The sequence below is a fragment of the Photinus pyralis genome, unplaced genomic scaffold (genome assembly GCF_008802855.1).
Source record: "Photinus pyralis isolate 1611_PpyrPB1 unplaced genomic scaffold, Ppyr1.3 Ppyr1.4_LG5, whole genome shotgun sequence".
Lineage (NCBI taxonomy): Eukaryota > Metazoa > Arthropoda > Insecta > Coleoptera > Lampyridae > Photinus > Photinus pyralis.
In genome coordinates, this window is record NW_022170596.1 from 15,530,362 (window position 1) to 15,550,792 (window position 20,431).

General features: G+C 36.6%; 1 protein-coding gene and 1 long non-coding RNA gene across 2 annotated transcripts; one reads left to right on the forward strand and one right to left on the reverse strand.

Annotated features, from left to right (window-relative positions):
* Nucleotides 1-7,652: 7,652 nt before the first annotated feature.
* Nucleotides 7,653-8,993, forward strand: LOC116170243. Its single transcript, XM_031486484.1, has one exon. It carries the CDS (start codon nucleotides 7,653-7,655, stop codon nucleotides 8,991-8,993), a length of 1,341 nt encoding a protein of 446 aa, XP_031342344.1.
* Nucleotides 8,994-9,674: 681 nt separating this feature from the next.
* LOC116171687 lies at nucleotides 9,675-10,747 on the reverse strand. Its single transcript, XR_004145491.1, has 3 exons — nucleotides 10,585-10,747; nucleotides 10,434-10,525; nucleotides 9,675-10,000 (listed from the first exon to the last, which is right to left on the reverse strand). It is a non-coding gene; the product is annotated as an uncharacterized LOC116171687 (long non-coding RNA).
* Nucleotides 10,748-20,431: the final 9,684 nt, after the last annotated feature.

Here is a 20,431-nt window from a genome sequence, read left to right on the forward strand (position 1 = left end):
CGACTACTTACTCTAGGGCAGGGATGGGGAAATAGTGGCCCGCGGGTCAAGTTCGATCCGACCTACCATTACATTCGCAAATACAAATTTATGAACAGGATGACTGAGGAACATCTAGAAAGCGTTTTGCGAATTTCTTCCACTCATTTGAAGCCAAATTTCGAAGCTATAATTAATGAACAGTCAAAATTTCATTTGTCACACTGGCTCAGGACATCGAAAAATAATCTTTTTCAAGCTGATTTTTTGTTACTTATAAATAATAAATCCTCTTTGGCCCGCTTAAAGGCTGTAATTATTTTATGTGACCCTCTTTTAAATTTATTTCCCCATCCCTGCTCTAGGGCGTCACAAGCTTATAAAACGGAAAATCTTGCTTCGAAAGAGGGAAAACACAAGAAAATAAGAAAATTAACACAAAAGCTTGGATAAAGAAAAACATTTGCAATTTTATTTATATAACACAATGTAAATTAGATATAACTTCCCGGAGAGAAAAAAATATGACACGACTATTAGGTACTTATAAGAATTGGTTCAACTAAAAATTGGGTGGTGATAGCGTAAAAAATAGTTTATAGGAAGTTATAACTGACGGCAAAAATAGTAGTTCTAAGTGCTAGTTTAACTATGTACCAGTACGAGTGTATGAATTAAAAGTGTGTTATTTTGCGCAGGTTGCCGTGTCCATAATTATATCTACTGAAATAATTGAAGGTATGTAGTTATAATTGGTTTTTTTTTGTATCCCTGCAAAAAGAAGGTAATACGAGAACGTAACCCCCGACCAATATTTATAGTTGCAACTATGCCTTATCGCCTTAAGCAATGAAGGGATGTGCTATTGAATCAAAAAGGCAAAAAAATTAAAATAAATCGATCAGTATTACCTAAAAGTGATTCATCCAAATATACACCCTTTTTATGGGTGCTTCATTTTGACCGTGGCACCTTGTTTCAAAACATGGACTCATGCACTCGTGTTTTTTTTAATGGTCTAGCTGAATTATGCATAATGTGCAGTTTTAAGGACATTTAATCGACCACCTCTAATGCAATGATGTTGCAGAAACCTAATTGATTTTGAGTTGCAGAAAGCGCGAGGTTATTTATACGAATAATGGAGTCTATATACGTTTTATTCCTCTAGTCGAGGTGCAAAAAGTCATCCCTTGGAGATACTGAGATCGAATTGCAATATGGTTTTTGCAATATAGGAACCATGTACTAAATTGAGCTTAAATGTTTTTCTGTAAATAAATGGAATAAACCACGGCTAACTCCTATGCTAACTCTTTAACTAGATTTTTTTATGATGGCGAGTTGGATGAAATTTCATTTCTTGCTTGCTCGTAAACTTAAATGCAAAATTACCATAAAGTTTTGGATAAATTAATGAAAAACAATAATGAAAGATCAACTTTACAAGCCCTTTTATAGGTTTTCTAATTACAGTTTCCGCTATTACTTACTTAAGTAAATGAATTTTCGTGGCCATGATAGTTTGAACTACCCTTACTTCAATATTAGACCTAACAACAATATACGACACAATTTTATTTACACAATCCACCTAATAGATAATTATAATGAATTTACTAAATTGGACGTTTCCGTTATTGAAATCTGAACATTTTAAACAGATTTTTCTTCTATCAAATCCAATTCTAATGTGTTCATAAATGGTAAAGTACATGCAATACAAAACGTATTCAGTTGTGGATATCTTTAAGAATTTACAAGTCAAATTTTCCTTGATAATTATTTCCTACTATCAAATATAAGTTACGATAATTTTTCTTAGACAAGCTTTTTAAATTAAGAAATAAAATTATTATTCTTATGATTTATTGTGCTGAGAGACCGTACAGTCTTTACACTTGTCAGGGCCATGGTTACAAAATAAAGATTCAAGTATTATTATGGAGATTATTGACATAGATTTTACAGCAAGGATAAAATGGAAATTCATAAGTTATTCATAAGCAGTTGACTAGGTTGTTTGAATAGATTGATTATAATTAAGGGCGTCCATGGTAGGAATTGTAGGATTCTCGGCCAAAATCCCACTCACTCTAAAATAAAATTTTAATATCTCATTGAAATTTGAAATGTACAAGAAATAGCAAATAATGTCCCGTTTACTTTGCCCACGTTCAATGTTTATTTTGACCGAGCTTTCCTCTTTCCATTTCTACGTGCCAGAGGCATTCTTTTGTACATGAATATAGAAATTTATGTAATCATACTTTTAGCACTAACGTCAAAATTTTCGCTCGTGACACGAGCACGTTGTTATAATGGATAGATTACGCTGTAAGCTTATAATTTTCATTTTTCCCGAACAAAGAATCCCCTGTAAAATAAAAATCTTTTCGCGTTTTATCAAAGAATAAATGGTGTTGGGGAAATATCGGATGGTTAAATATACAGCACCTGGAAACTTTCATTTCCGTTTTCCAAATTGCCCATACACGGCGGCGTTATAACGAAAACTGATTTATTAGAAATATTGAATTATCATTTTTTTTGGTGCGAAACGATGCTATAAAAACCAATATGATTAATCACGATCACAACATTACGTGTACATTAATAATCTAACACTTGTTCCCGAAAATGTAAATGTTAAGCTTCGGCTTCTAAGTCTAGTATTTCAAGATATTATAAATATTGTAATATGTAAGGGTATTACATTTAATAACCCAAGTGAAATCGAAGATATGGGTCTGTTCGGATTATAAGATTTACTCTCAAGTTTATCCAGCTTTCTTTTATAGTTGATTCTGTTGGGATCCGTTCAGTTTCGTTAGACGTTTTCGCTTCTTTCGTGGGGAACCGAAAAACGTTCACTATTAATTCTCTACCTTACCCAACTTACTAGAGTAGGTATTATAGAAACAAATAAACGCAAACATTTAAAAGACATTTAAATTTACGAAATATTACTTTCAGAACCGGTAGTCTTAAGTCTATAAAAAAAACGTAGCTAGCATTTTCAATTTCCTCCTAAAGCTAAATCGATGAGACTTTTCATCTTACTGTTATTAAAGTTACAAAAATCTCTGCGGCGTAGGTACTTATATCACAGAATTTTTTTTTGCGGTTGAAATTTCTTAGTTATAATCCAATACACACAGCTTGTTTGCCACAAATTTCTAGATAGCTTGCAAAGGCATAAGTTTTTGTTATTCAGACAAAAATGCAGTACATGGAGTAAACATACGTAAAGGATGCTGTGAAATTTCTTTAACTTAATTGCTGTAAAATGTGGAGAGAATTGAGAAACCACATTACCAATTCTGTTTCTAAAATAAGTTCATACTTACCAAAATGGATACTAAAGTTGGACATGGAAATTTAACGGGATATGGGTAGCGTAATCGAATTTGCTAGAGAACACGCAACCTAAATATAAAAGTGGATTGATGTGCCAGAGAATTATACTGGAAAATAAGTTATTTGGGGACATAATTTATTTGATTTTCACCTACACCAATATAAAAACCTCGCTTTCATAAATCTAATTGTTAGGATGACGTGTAGTCCATTATCTGTAGTATTATATTTTCTTTCAACTTTAACATTTGAGAGACCAACAGAAATACGATCAAATTTTGTTGAAGGGTAAAACAAATAATGCAATTGGGTACTCATACTGTCTTTATCGGAAAAATTTCTGTTTTATGATATCTAATATAAATAAGTGACGGTTATAAAACACCATCATTTGTTTAGTGCAATTCAGATATTCAGGGTGCTATTTTATTCAAAAACCACATGAAAAGAATACATTTGCAAGGTACTTATAGATGTCGTCACGACAAATTTCATTATTAATTCATTACCTTGTAATATTCACTAATTTCATTATATAGTATAGGATTGCTTTAGTTTGCGCGCACGACATCGGTGTACTATGATGTCATCACTAAGTATGTTTACATAGCATCATGCAATCAATGGAATAGAATCACTGAACTATAATTATACTGAAACAAGCGCTCCGTCAGCCAGCGCGATCCGAGAGAGAGGGCCACAAGGGGGATCTCTGGCCTACTCTCGCGCATGCATACAGCAGTCTATTTGGTATGTTTTGAATTTATATTAATGATCAGTTTCCCAATGATGGACAGTGATAGAAATCCCCCTTGCACTATCTCTCTCGGCGTGCTACGTTTCTATGGCAGAGACCGGCAGTGCGCGTTCCAGAGTTTAATTATAGTTCAGTGAATAGAAGGTATAGGGGTAAGATTCGAAATGAAACGACAACCGGTAAAAGGTTTAAAGTCAATTAATTAACGCTTTTGTTAGCCGTTAAAATCCTAAGCATACAAGCGGAAAATTGCCACTTTTTTACATTGTATAAAAACAGGAGTTGATTGTTTTGTAGATTTTGGATAGCAACTTATGCTTAAAATCAATTTAACAACCACAACGAATGACTGAAGGACAACATTAGACGGACCATAGCTTAGATACCGGCCAAAATGATCCACCGAGTCATCAAAAATTGTATTTATCTATTTGCCGTTTGCAAGTAGGTTTGCGGTGGCAATTTTGCAGATATTCTTTAAAACCATAAATGGCATACAATTGTTTGCACAATAAAAACTTATTGATTATCTCCCAAAATTCTGTGAAGTTAGGACGTTCTAATTGAGAAACCCCATATTTGAATATTGAAGGAGCATGAAGGTAGAGGGCGGAAGCGAGAGAAATCCGATAAGGAAGCGGGAAAGTTCGAAAACAAATTCCACTACAATTCTTGGCGGTCAACGAAAATGGAGAGAATTACATGAAATTTGAAGTGTACAAAATTGCCGAACAGTTTTTTAAAATTACTTTTAAAAAGAAAGTCATACTTTTTGGTCCTTTGGGTCAGAAAGTGTCCCCCGCCTACCACTGAGTCATCTAATTTCCCATGTAGTTAGTATGTCGCAAATAACAAAAAAGTAACGCGATTCATTAACGTGGCTGCGGGTGTTGGAAACTGTTATGTAAGTAGAGTTCCATTACAATAAATAATTATTATTCCCAGCCCTGTTCCCAGCGTTACAATATCGACATAAATCGTTAATTTTTTGAATTGCACGCTTTTCCTGTTACTATGTCAGATTCGCAAAAACGATCAACCGCAAGAAGTTTCTTGGAAAAGTAAGTCGAGAATATGAAAACTGTTTTCCAATATTCTACTACAAATAAAAAATGTGGTGCACATAATATTTATGCAAAAACTTAGTTTAACACATGTTTGGAAAACCTAATCGGTCATTTCATATTCACATTAGATGAGTCTCCTGTAAAACGGTCGCAATTGTTTAATCGTTGAACTTACTTTCGAGTTGAAATCGAGAATTGCTCTAATTAATGATAGGTTTATATAAATTTCAGAGTAAAAGATAATAAGCATACCAATAATTGCTTGCTATCTGGGAATTGACTGTAAACTGATTTTACCCAAATTAACCTCAACTCGTGGTTGAAATTTCCGGACATCCTTTTCCATTTAGCTAATGAGGGAAATTTATGACAAAAGTAATAGGTTAACGATTGATGCATTCAACCGCATCGTATTGTTGAAATGTATAATGAAACGTAGTTTGCATTGCTCATATATATCCAGTGGGGCTTAAAGCTTCCGATCTAATTCCCAAGAGAATGTATTCTAATGATGCGTGCAACCTTTAATATGCAATACTCTGTCAATCATCTCATGTAAAAATGTTATAATTAACATTAAAAATTCACTGCGGACGACCTATCCAACATTAATTCTCCATACAACGTGGACCTGTTGTACCTACTCTGAGAAGCATGGAGAACATCGTAACTACACAGATATATTTTCACTTACGTTTTTATCTAAAATGCACCGTTATGATAGTCTAAATAAAATTAAAGAAGATACAGAATATGGATATCTCACAACATACAGCGTTTTACATTCAGGTATGTACCTTTAAGAACGGGCAAACTAGGGAACTTCCGCTTTTGTTGCGGGAAAACCATCTCTGGTTTGTACAGGGTGAGTGAAGTGAAGATAAGATTTTTCGATAGAGTGCTTTTGTACTATGATATGGTTGAATATTATCCACATTTTAAAAATATTTGGAATTGTACAGGGTGCGCTCACAAAGTAGGGCGTTAAAATGGTGCATTTTTTTAAATGGAACCCCGTGTATTTGAATGCATTTTTTAATTCTACGTGTAATAGTACGTCTGTTTTATTCTATGGTTAACATCCGAAAAACTAGTAGTTACAAAAGATAATTCGATTTGTAAGAAACATTTGGCATTTGAAAGCGTCAGTATATTGTCAAAATTATTGCTTATATTTTGATTCCAGGTTTTATATATTTTATCCTGGGTAAAGTAAAACTCAAATAAATACAGGGAGTATTTTTTGTAGGTCCAAAGTTACAAAACTTCAAATTAAAAAATCTCATTTTTTTTAATGGAACACCCTGTATATTTTTCTGTTATGTTTTGGAACGACTCGTTGATACGAGTAAAACAGCACTGTTGAGGTTGGTGTTGCGAAAATATGTAAATAAGTCAATAATTTACAAAATGCATGCCAGCTTATACCATTAAAGTTAAATAAATAGTTATCAGTTATAACCAGCTTCATATCTCTTGTTTTTCTAGAAACTCAAACACTCCTAGGCATTTTTGGAACACCCAGTGTAGTTTAAAATCAATATTCAGAGTTAAAAATTTTTACCACGTCTGATTTGTTTATCTTATCTCCTTTCCAATATACATATTTTCACTCACTTCCACTAATTGTTTTATTTTCCTAGTTTAGGGTGGGGTTAAGTGGTAGGGCAGTTCTGGGGTGTCTCACCACAGAACTGAACTTCGCCCCGTTAGATTACGGAACATGAATTTCATTTGATTTATTTAGTTTATTATCTACCTATATCAACGTTTTTTTTCCTTCTGTACCTACTTCTGGTAATCTAATAAATGTCACTTATTATTATTATTACTATTAAAAAATATCGATTTGGAATTATTTAACATCTAAAAATAATGATTTAAAAGTATGAGTCATTAAACGAGAACACGGGCTGTTTCTATACACATGGCACATTCTATAATGAAAAATTTTGTAATAAGGTAATAAGGGTAAAGCCCCTCCAAGGGAAGCACCTTGTCGTGGTGGGGGGGCTCAGTAACCACTGTTGCCAGCAGTGGTGAAGCTAAGCTATCCCAGGTCGTTTGTTTTTCTTTCTGTGGTGGTTATAGTACTGTACCTCGTGTTTCATGTATTTCAAAATCCCAGTAGCGTCGGTCTCATAGTGAGCGGCTACTGGGTCGGCGTCTGTTCTCCATGTTAGGGGCGGCCGGTAGATGTGCTGGCGGTAGCATAAAAACGCAACTGACATGGCTATGGATTCAGGTTTTTCGCGATCGAACATTACGGCGCAGGGGTTCGAATGGTCCCCAGTGCCGGTCGGGAAGGAGGCGGAACGGGCAGGCCTCACCCGACCGTTATCAAGCGACTGCTCGGCGCTGATAGTAGGTATCCTGGTGACGCAACGAAATCATGAAGGTAGTAGTGATTCGGCAGGGCTCCGTTGTTGTCACCGTTTCAGTTTTCCACCCTGCACAGCTGGCAGTAGCTATAAAATGCAAAAAAAGGTATGGAAAGTTTAAATAATCCAAACCACTCGGGCGGTGGGGTGTCTGGGCCGGACCCCCTTCGGAACCGTCAGGAAGCTCGGTCCAACGAGGAATTGGATGGTGGCTCCAATCCTCGTACTTGTGCCACCATAACTCTAGCAGATGATGAGGTTTTTCCCCCGATGCGGGAAAACACAACCAGAGAGACGGAGGAATCTGTGCCCCGGTTCCTGGTTGTAAAAAGGAAGGAAGGCGACTTCAATAACGTAAGTCCTTTCCTTATAAGTAAGTCTTTGTATGGATTATTGGGAGAAGTCAAAAATGTAAAGAAAGTGAAAGGTGAATTACTAATAGAAACCCGAACTAGCAAGCAATCTAAACAATTTTTGAAAGCGAAGCGACTTGGTGAATTCGAGGTGAAAGTAGAACCTCATATGGCTTTGAACACGTCAAAGGGGGTCGTGTATTGTAAAGACTTGTTAAATTGTACCATTGAAGAGATAATGGAAAATTTACAATCCCAGGGTGTCATTGGCGTTAGGCGTATAAGAACGAAACGCGACGGAGAGTTTCACGATACTCCTAACCACATTCTTACCTTCAACGTTCCGCGTTTACCTAAATCAATAATGGCCGCATTTTATCCATTGCAAGTACGTCCTTACATACCTAACCCCTTAAGATGCTTCAACTGTCAGCGTTTTGGCCACTCCGCCACAAACTGTAAACAGGAGAAGAGATGTGTATGTGGAAAACCCCCGCACGAGGGTACTCTATGTGAAATTCCTGTGGAGTGCCCAAATTGTAAAGGACCCCATAAAGCAATTGCAAAATCCTGCGAAGTTTACAAGCAGGAAATGAAAATTCAGGAAGTAAAGATATTGCACAAGTTGTCGTACCCTGAGGCGAAGAAAAAGGTGGACACCCTAGTGGTTCCTAGCATGTCATTCGCGCAGATAACCGCTGCGTCACCTTCAAATCACTCTAATACTGTGCCTGAAATCAGAAAAATAATACAGGAAGAGATGAAAAGTTGCATGAAGGTACTTACCACCAAAATCGAACAACTTTCTCGACATGCATCTGGACTTCATAAATCAAAGCCTATCTCGCAAGTAAGCGAAACAAGTATTCAGTTCTTAGAGCCGACCACTGCATCGGAAGTTGAGACCATGGACGTGGAAACGCGAGGGTCAAAGCGTAGGATGTCATTAGCTAGGACAAGGTCCTCCAGCATCACCTCTGTCGATTCGCAGACAGTGCAGGAGGCCAAACAACAAAAGAAAAAGAAAGGTTGGCCAAAAGGCAAGCCCAGAATGCCTCGTAAAACGGCAGGTGATCCGCAAATTTTTAGTCAATAAAGTTAATCTGTGATTACATCTGTGATATGTTTTCTTGTCTTTGTCTATCATGTGAAACTGTTAATTGTTTGTAATAGTCCCATATACACTGTAATTTTTTATTTTATTTACATGTTAAATTATTCAACTGTGTTTGTTTCTACTTACTTTTAAAATGGATACAACAAAAATTATCCAATGGAACTGTCGGGGACTATCTAACAATTTCAACGAACTGAAACTCTTAATTCAAAAGTATACACCATTGTGTATTGCTCTTCAAGAGACGCACCTGAAACCGAGATCAAAATACAATATAAAAAATTTCAGTCTGGTAAGGAAAGATTTTTACTCACCTGAAAGAGCCTGTGGAGGAGTGGCTTTTCTCATTCGAAAAGGCACACCATATAAAAGGGTTGTATTAAATACAACTTACCAAGCTGTAGCAGTAAAACTTGAAATTGTTAAAACTTTTACACTTTGTAACATCTACGTTCCTAATACAGCATATGAAGTAGAACAAATTAGACAAATTATAAAGCAGCTCCCAACACCCTTTGTTCTTGTCGGAGATTTCAATTCCCACAACATTGTTTGGGGCTCTACCTCAAATGATGCCCGAGGCAAAGAGTTATTGGAACTCATAGAAAACGATAACTTAAGTATCTTGAATAACGGTTCGGCCACGTTTTTCAACGTGAGATCCGGAACATTCGACGCAATTGATCTTTCTATATGTTCTCCAAATATATACTGTAATTTTGAATGGGAGGTGGAAACTGATCTCCATCACAGCGATCATTTTCCCATAATCATTTCTGTTAGAGGCAAAAATCCCACGATAAGATCAGTGGCTAGATTTAAGATCCCACAAGCAGATTGGGAACTTTTTGCAAGTAAGTTCGTCCCTCCAGCCCTAGATAGCTTAAGTTTAAAAACTCTTACATCTGCTATATTAGACGCTGCGAACGCCAGTATTCCAAAATCCAAACCTGGCAATAAAACAAAAATGGTTCCGTGGTGGTCGTCTGAAATAAAAGAAAAAATATCATTAAAAAATCAAGCCTTATATAGATTTAGACGTAATCCTACGTTGGACAATTTAATAGTTTTTAAGAAACGTCGTTCGGAGTGTCGCCGAAAAATACTGGAAGCACAGAGGAGCTCCTGGAATCAATACGTGTCCACGATTACACCGGACACTACTAGCAAGGAAGTGTGGAAAAAGGTTGGAGCCGTATCAGGTAAAATTGGTTGCAATAGTCTGGCCTTCTTGCGAGATTCAGAGGGACAAATCACAAATAAACCAGAGGATATATCGGATATCATAGCAACCCAATTTTACCAAGTTAGTAGCTCCAAAAATTATGCGGATACGTTTCTTCACACTAAACAACATAAAGAATCCATTCCTATTATTTTTGATACTAACGAAAACTTAAATTATAATACTCCGTTTACCTTAGAAGAGTTGAATATCGCTATCCGTAACACCAAGTCATGTTCACCGGGAGAAGACGAAATCCACAACCAGATGTTTCATCACTGTACTCCTGAAATGCAACAAAGTATATTAAATTTCTTTAATATTTGTTGGAATGAACATACTTACCCCTCGGAATGGAAACAGGCCGTTGTCATTCCTATACCGAAACCTGGAAAAGATCCGTTGCTGGCACAAAGTTATCGCCCAATTAGTTTAACGTCTTGCTTGGGAAAACTGCTAGAGAAAATGGTTAATGTGCGGCTGCAAACATTTCTTGAAGATAATAATATATACGTACCTTATCAAACGGGTTTTCGGAAGGGACGAGCAACGGCTGACCATTTGGTCAAATTGACCGATAGAATTCTGAGTGCATTTGACAGTGGTGAGCACCTGGTTGCGGTTTTCTTTGATATAAAGGGCGCTTACGACATGACTTGGAGATATGGAATATTGCAGAATATGTATAAATACAATCTTCGAGGGAACTTACCAAAATTTATAGAATCCTTTCTAGAGAACAGAAAGTTTGTTGTAAGAATCGGTGACATCCACTCAAAAGAGTATGTTTTAGAAAATGGTGTGCCGCAGGGGTCAACACTTAGCTGTTCCCTGTTTGGCATCGCCATAAACGAAATAGCTAAAGGTGTTGAGGGGATGATTGATAAATGTTTGTATGTTGATGATTTAATGGTTTGTTGTTCTGGTAAGACGGTCGGTGCAATAACTCGAAGTCTACAAGTGGCCATAAACAAAATCTGTAGTAACGCCAATGCGGTCGGGTTTGTGCTGTCGGAGGAAAAGACAAAGGCTGTCCACTTTTGCCGACTCCGTAGACCGCACTATGATCCTGTGCTACTAATGAATGATCGTGTAATCAGTGTTGTTCAGGAAGTCAAGTTTCTCGGGCTTACCTTTGACCGGGAATTACGGTGGTCAAAGCATTTAAATAATGTTACTGCTACATGTAGAAAATCGCTGAACATCATGAGAGTTCTCGCTCATCATAGGTGGGGAGCTCACCCTAAGACCCTACTGGATATATATAAGGCCCTCATCCTATCAAGGATGGATTATGGATGTGCAGCGTACTCTACGTGTGGCAATAATGCTTTGCTTGGGGAACTTGATAAGATTCAGAACCTGGCTATTCGATATTCTTTGGGAGCATATCCAACAAGTCCAGTTCCATCGCTCTACGTCGAGGCAAATATTCCCCCTCTAGCTCTTCGCCGGAAACAGATTGTTGCAAACTACTATATAAAAGTAAGGTTAGATGATAAACATCCAAATTTTAGATCCCTTACTGATGCGACTACCATTGCTCGTCTATACAGATGTAGATCGTTAGGTGTTAGGGCTAGAGAGGTATTAAACCACCTCCAATTGGAGAATATCGACTTCACGAGTATGTCATCTACTGCACGGCGTGGACTTGTGAAAAGTAAAATCTATGAGCGGTGGAGTGAGCAGTGGTCGGAGTCTGATACGGCTTTGAAAAGGATCAAACCTAGTCTGGATCCGCTATTCTATATCGACGTTAGACGTTTGAACTTGATCAGGCTGTACAGACTCCGTCTGGGGCATACTGCTCTCACTCAGGGGTATTTGTTGGCAGGTGAAGAACGGCCATTATGCGAACAATGTGGTGTTAATTTAACACCACATCACATTATTTCTATTTGTCCGCAGTATATGAATGTACGTGTGATATTTAATATAAACCCGATATGGGAAAATAACTTCAAAAATGAAGAGCAATGTAAAAATACTCTCGCGTTCATCCAACAAATTGGCATTGCAAACCATCTGTGATATTTTTAAATTTTTGTCTTTATGTATATTTGTGTAGTAAATAAGTAAATGTAATCACGCCTGTCTTGTGTTGTGTGTTCAGAAACTGTGATATTATAGTACCTTAGTATAAGTATAAAGGCTAATGGCCATAGATGCCGAAGCCTCAGGTGGGGTTTTAGTGGGTATACCCAGATAATGGGAGAGTCCCACACTACTCCAGACTTCTATCCGGAGTGTGCGTAATGCATTTCCCCACCTGTCCAAAAAAAAAAAAAAAAATAAGGGTAAAGTAAATTAATAACGTAATACATGATAAGATGTAAAATATCGATCTACTACTATTAAATCACCAAACAAGCGACCGGCACAGAAAAATGAACAAATAAAATAGAATATCAGGATATACCGAATAAGTTTGTACATTTTGATCAATTTATTTCCATTTCAATATTTTCACGTAACAAGCAGAATATTGTATGTGGTTGTATCTCGTATTGTAAACCTCATTACAAGGATAAAATAAAATTGCATTGAATGTATCGAAGCTTTGACATTCGGAAATGTTAGCTAAGGTCAATGGTCTAATTTCGCGTAAATTGGCGCTTTACCTTTTCCAAATTGACAGTCATCTCGTTTGTACTTGAAATGCGGACTTGTAGATCTACAAGTTACACCTCGTTAAGAAACACTGGTGGTGACTGAACGTATGTTGTTCAAAGTTTAACTAAATGGATCGCCAGCTGTTATTGAGTTTTGCACTTAATTTTGAAGCCAATCGATTAGGGTCAACAAGTACAGACATGGCTTTTTTAGGTTTAGAAATGCTATTAGCTTTCTCAATCGATCATTCGTCTATAAAAGTACGATAAACTTGATAGTAGTATATTTTATGCTGGTGTTCCACAACAGTACAAAATTAAACATGATGGAACGTCGGGAGTGATATGATTTATTGTTATGTACAGACATGGTACGGTACCTACCCGTTGACAATAAAAGCTTTAATTGCAAAAGCTGCTGATAAACGCTGAATGTGCTACTGGAATTTTAATTATGAAACTTCATAATTCATACGCGTTCGTGTTGTATTCTTCTGAATTTCAAATGTATTAATTTTTTGATCTGCGAATGTACTAAAGGAAATTTATATTTGAATTATAAATCAGTTTGCGAATATTAAACTTCACTACCCTGTGCTACGAATACCGAGATATTACGCCAAGGCGTTCAAAATGATCCACTTATATTAAGTGGAAAATATGTATTATACTTTGAAGTAATACTTGCGGCAGAGGTTTGTAATTGAAGAAAAAATTTCGTATTTATATGCAGGAATCGTAATTAAAACTCCAACTTTTTTATATATTTTTACGACGGTCGTTACATTTTACAAACATTTTGCATTATTACATCGTCATTGGTATACTTTTAGTGTGCATGGAAACACATTTTTAAATTTGCTTATTCCAGGGAGTTATTGTATGGCTTTAATTGATTTATCGTTCAGGGACGAAGCGAAGTGCCACCGTAATTAGAGGAAACTAGAGAATATGTGCTGAATTACTACAATGTGGTGTACACGAAACTTTTTTAGTTTGATTTAACTGTAGCTATGTAAACATTTCTGCGCTGAAAAAATTCAGATGAATTTTAAATCAATAAAGAAGTACGGTATAATTTTTCTGGGGAAACGAAAAAATCATCTCTATTAATGATAATGCTATGGGGTTGGAGTTTTGCATTTTGTCATTGGCAAAATGATTGCATGGATCGTGGCCATACACCGTATATTTAATTGCAGTTTCTCCCGATTACAATTTTCGAAAAACAGAAAAAGGTTTGGTGTATAATCTTTTTCAAGAAAAAATTTTCGTGTTTAGAAAACACAAATCGTGACCAATTACATAACCTTTAAACTATACACTGTGTGAAGGGCCTTTATTTTTCCTGGGTCGTCTTTAATTCCTTTTCCACTTATTGTGTGTCCCAAAAAACTCCCGCTTGTTGTAATCAGTGAAGTATCAACTCCAGTTGGTATCGGTGGTTTCCCATCGTCTGGGATGTTATTAAAATATCATCCACGTATACGGTTGAAAATGATAAAATTTCAAGTCCTAGTACCTGCTGGAGACTTTCATAAAATACCGCTCTATGGACATGGACACGTTTGGGCCAAATTTCAGAACTTTAAACTGATAGCTACGTCCGTTAAACAGGCATTCCGTGTATTTTCTTGACTCGGATTGCAACGGGATCTGCCATTATCCGCCGGAGCTTCTCTGTCTGGCACAATCCTTCTGTTTAATTTCTTGGGTTTGGTCTACTCGAGCTGGTATAATAAATTGGTCTTTTGGGGTTGTAGGTTATTGGTTGGTATATGCATGCTCTTATCTTCTCCTGTTCCGTCTGGGACCAGTAGTTCTCCAGGAATTTCCGCTTGAAATTTTCTACGATCGTCTACATCTCTGGGTCTCCGCCCATATTCTGGCTTCTCCTAGAGACTTTACCGCGTTGAAAAGCCAAATTCGTCTATCTGCTCGGATCCTCTCTAAGTAGTGGTCCAAATTCCTAACGAATTTAATAGTGTGTAGGCTCGTGCGTAGTCCATCATACCTGGGGCATTCCTCCGCTATTTGGGTGATTGAATGATAGCAGCTAGCATCAAGGGGGAGGATTGTACTGGTGATCCGAATTTTCAGTTGGAACACCCCAAACTAATTTTTCGAAAGAACTTTAAACTACCTTAAAGTCTACCGACTTCTTTTCGGAACTTCCCATCACCTTCGCCTGGATCACGATTTGGTTGCTAACTTCTCGTAATTGCATTTGGGTTTGGATTTTCATTCCATCCGTTTTCTCCTCAACTTCTCGAATTCGAAGATCGTGTGTACGGAATACACCTTTAATTTACGCTTGGTGCTGTATCATATTGTCATCCCAACGCTATATACCCTCCTCCTGGCTATTCGTTATTCTCTCTTCGAAATAGTGGAGTTCCTCTTGGCTCATTTTCATCTCTTCTCCTTGATCCTTCGCCCTCTTTTCGGCCTTTTCTTCCTGTTCTTTTGCCATTCGCTCCATGACCTTTCTTTGCTCCTGGGCTATCCATCGTTGTTCTTATCTGGATCTCCGTTTTTCTTCTCATAAACGTTGAATGCTTTCCATCAAACGGGAAAAGGGTCGGATTCCGCTGATAGTTGGTTAGATGGTATCGGACTTCCCAGGATATCCTGTGATTCTAGGCCGAAATCCTGGTGTTCTTCACTTTGTTGTTGTTCCTCCATCTTGGCTTTATCTTTTTTATCACTTTCCTTACCTAGCTTGCGTTTTCACAAAATTCTTACACCCTACGCTACTCTACTATTAATGAATAGGAGTCTAATTTAATACCTATATACCGTCAGGTTCATTTTTAATATGGACGGGACAGATGCCCAGCAACAATTGGGCTTCTTTGAGATCTTAATCTCTTATGTTCGCTTTGGATCAAAACTTTTTACGTGAAATCCTTTTACATGAAATTTCTTTACGAGTACCCGAGTCGCCGAAAAACACACTTTTCCGTTAAGACCGATTCCGCCAGGATCTTTCCACTTAACGTTCCCGGTAATAATCCCTTATTCCCCTACGATCATTCTACGACACACCCCAATTTGAAATGCGTTTAAAATATCCAGTAAAATTTAAATTCTACAGGCTGAGACCACCACTACTGGTCAATTTAAAAATATCCGCGACCGGTGCAAGAACAAAATTAAACCATTGACCTACAACACCTGTCGGTAATGGTCCGTGCATAATGCAAGATGTATTATTGGTCTTATCGTGTCAGGGATTAAGTTTAGGCGGCATCCGAACTATTACTATATCTATAAAATCAACCCAACATAACAGATGTTTGTTTTTTTGTTTGCCAGTGTCTGAATTAGTCACGGGTAAATACTAAATGAGCGCGAGGCCCAATCAGTAAATCATTTATCATGGAACCAGAACCTCCTTTAAGCGTGGACCCATAACCTAAAAGAAAATGGGCAAGGCTGTGGTCTGTATTTTCGTCGTTGTAAATGGATTTTTTGATATTAATCTCCTCCTACGTAATGTGTAGCGAATTATGGCCGAACCTAAAGCATATTGGTCCCAGGTTGGCCCACCTATTGAAATATTTCTGGCGACGCCACTGTCAGCTTACGATAAAAAAATTCAATGGTCTCATTTGATTGGGGATGCCCAGTTGTTCTTAAAACTTGATTAGAAAACGAGAAAGTTGCAACTATGCGACCTGTTGTAACATTTCTGCTAGACGTGTCTTGCATCATTTCGATCACGGCTAAGCCAAAGAAATTTGTTACGCGTTGGCTAAACTTGCCTTTGTAAATTTTCTTTATTTTGTCCATATGTTCTTTGCACTGAAGACTACATTTTATATGATACTTATATACTAAACGTAATGTAAACAAAATACTAGTTTAAAGTAGCAGTTGAGGAGGTTATATACCTTTCTGTAGACGTTATACAGAGCTATCTTACGTTTTACAATTTATAATTGTGATACCTATTAATTCTTGTGAATGTTTTATAGGAAGACATCAATACGGTTTGTTCATCAGAATACTGAACTTTTAATAGTATTTAAAAAAAAACTCAAGAAAAGAAATGCTTGTAAAGTACGTTAATTATTTTTCGTTTGACAATGAAAAGATAATTGGCATCAGTAAAAGAATAGCACGACTCCTGTAAATTGCGGATCTGTTTCATTTTTATGTGTTTTCATCTTCAATACAAGATTACACAACCTAAACGAAAGCTGACGGTTACACAGCTTACAATGGCAAATATTGTATAACTATATCAGTTTTATGCTATATAAGGGATTAAAGAAGAGCGCAATTCTCGCAGGGAAATAGTAATGTAATGCATTCTCTAGTTAGAGTTACAATCTCTGCTTAATCCCTTGATATATGTACGTTTTATTTCATATTGATAAGTCTTTTATCTACGCCCATCGATTTCTTCTCAAGTGGATTAACCGTAATCCACTAATTACAAGGCAGATTAAATGTAAAGTGATAGTGTTAATGTAATTTTGATATGAAAATCTTAATTAATGTGTAGACCAAGTTAAATGAAGCATGCTGTCATTCGAATCCTTTTGATGATAACGTCCTTACGGTAAACATCTACATCTAATTATATTTGTAATTCCACCACTGTTAAAATATTGTTTGCCTTTGTGCGCGGGAGATACATTTAAGCAGTTATTTCAACATGAAATTATAAATGCTGTTCTTGGAATAGAATTAGAGGAATTTCTATTTTTTTGTTTTTATTTTTAATTGGTCGGAGTTTCACCCAAGACCGTTCTACCAGCTCAACGCACTATGTATTTACAAACATCCATGTCCGAACCTGATTCGAATCAGGTATGTATGTACCTTCAATACCGTAGTCGAGTTTCTAGTCCGCTGCGTCACACTGGCCAATTGATGAATTTCTCCCATTTTTTTGGGAATTGTCCTTTCCGTTTTCTTTTCATGTTTATTTATTTATTGCGCGTTTTTTTCTAGGTGGGGCTTAAGAAAAAGGGAAACTATCAGGTTATTTCCCAAAATAACTGGAAATTTTTATCTATGTATTATTATTTATATATTAAAATTTTTTTTGTTTTGACCTTGTTTCATTTTCTTTACCAGGTCCGCAAACTCTCATTTAAAAGTGTCCTTCCCAATTCAAAATTATAATTTTTTTACAAAGCCTAATTTCTAGATAACGATTCATCTATTTTAAGTGCTGTAATTTTTGTGGTACTATAAAGATTTCTGTTTCATTGATTAATATTGTTCACAGAGTACACAAGCCACCCATTAAGTGCGTATAAAGGTACACGATTCTCACTTGTACATAAACGATTCGTTTATTATGAGTGCTGCAATGTTTGTGCTACCTTAAACATTTTCCTTTTCTTGCTTGGTTTTATTTACAGGGACATCATGCCACCCGTTACACATAAAAGTATTGTTCTGTTCCGTTTCAAAAATTACAAACTTTTTAAGAGAGCTTACTTTTCTATAATAATCCGTTTATTGAGATGGCTGTAATTTTTGTGTATTTCAAATATCTTTACCCAAAATCGCCATGAAACCTTCATTTTCATGCCTACTTTCTATCAGGAAATTTTAGTTTCCATGACAGAGGCAGATCGCAGACATTGGTCGAAAATTCGACGAGATAACCATTCCAAGATCTTTCTGGAAACCCCTCCCGGGGAATTAGCATCGTCCATCTCAAAGCTAAGTAGGATGAAGGCAAGGGAACACCTCCTTGGAAATGAAGAAATTAGACAAGAGGAATTAACGATGGTTCACCCTATCGAAATCCTGGACTTTGTTAAAGTTACAGCTATTCTTGAAGGGTAGACAATACAGGGGAGCACAATAGACCAAAAAGTCGCAGTGCAAGATCAAACTGGGACCGCCCCCCCCCCCCCCCCCGTACTATAATCATAATTCATAGTAAGATAAGTATTAAAGACCCTAAAAGATAGAGAAAACTGCGCTGTGCTGCGAAAGACAGTGGAAGTGAAAATAAGCGAGGTTTAAAAACTTGAGATTATAACAAGAGCTGCGCTGCAAACAAAATACTGTGACACTCATTACACAAAAAACTAACTGGAGGGCGTAAGAACAGATAAAGATGTAACTACTAAGTGAACGCGAAAAGAAATACTATTCAATATGTGGAAACAAATGATACACATAAAAGCTCATTAAAGAAGACGGAAAAAAAACAGTGAGAGGACATAGCAAGAAGATAGTTTCTGGTTTTTAAGATCAATATGATAATAATAATAATAAACACTTACACAATAAACTCTATTTAATAAAATTACAGGAATTATTATAATGATATTTTTGTTTTGTTTTCTTCTTTCCTGATAGCGTTGACTATTGTGGCCATTAATAGCTATGTTGGTAAGTATGAATTACATACTATCCCTAGATTTCCAATGTGAGTGTGTGAATATTTATTTTATTTTTATTTTTATTTTTCTTTAGAACCCTACATAAATTCACCAGACACAGACACGGACACTAATCGTTACTTGATTTTAATCCGTGCGATTAGTTAACCAGGCTAGACCTGAGTTCTCACAAGAAACACCGACCATAATAATAATCTTTACTGTTGTTAACACAAAAATTTTTTGTTTACAAACGTCAATTCTGAAAAGGATAAAAAACAAGGGACAAAAACATTTAATGACTAACTTACATTGAAATCGGATGAGGACCATTGACAATTCAAGAATTCGTTAATGTCGTAAAAACTTTGTTTTTTTAAAAATGTCTTAATTTTGGTTTTGAAAGTTTTGGATGGTAGCCTTACTACGTTGCGAGGTAATTTTTCAAAAAACGAGGACTGTAATAATTGGCCCCATATCTACTACATTGCAATCTCATATATTGATGCCTCACCAGTTCACCACCCCTGGTACGGTAATTATGGATTTGATTTTGTAGAGTATAGCAATGTGATTGTTGCTTAGCATACAGTAGACACGCATATATATACAAACATGGTAACGTGAGTATATCCAAAGAGCTGAATTTACTCCTGATATCTGCTCTGTAAGGGGTTCCTGTAATAGCGCGGAGAGCCCGGCGTTGAAGGCCAAATAATCGCTTCGAATGATGATAGTGTCCCCAACAAAAAATTGCGTAGTTAATGTGAGAATGTATTAGACCATAGTAAGCTAAAACCAGAGTTTTCACGCTTACCTGTCCATATAGCCTCCGTATAACATATATGTTACGGCTAATCTTAGTGGAAACGTAGTCAGCGTGAGAGGACCAGTTTAGTTTGGGATCTAAATAAACACCCAGGAATTTCACCGATTCAACACTGTTTGCATTTTCTATTTTATGCGAAAAAATTAACGTTTGAGTTTTTTTCATATTCATATATAATTCGTTTGCATGGAACCAATCTGCAATTTTCCTAGTCGATTGTTCTGCGACCGCGGATGCCTCCCCCACATCGTCACGCAGCTCTGAAACAGTAGTGTCATCGGCGAACAGTGTGAGATGAGCATCGGGTACGGCGTGATTTATATCATTAACAAAAATTAAGAATAATACCGGTCCCAAAATGGACCCTTGTGGTACCCCCCTATTTACAC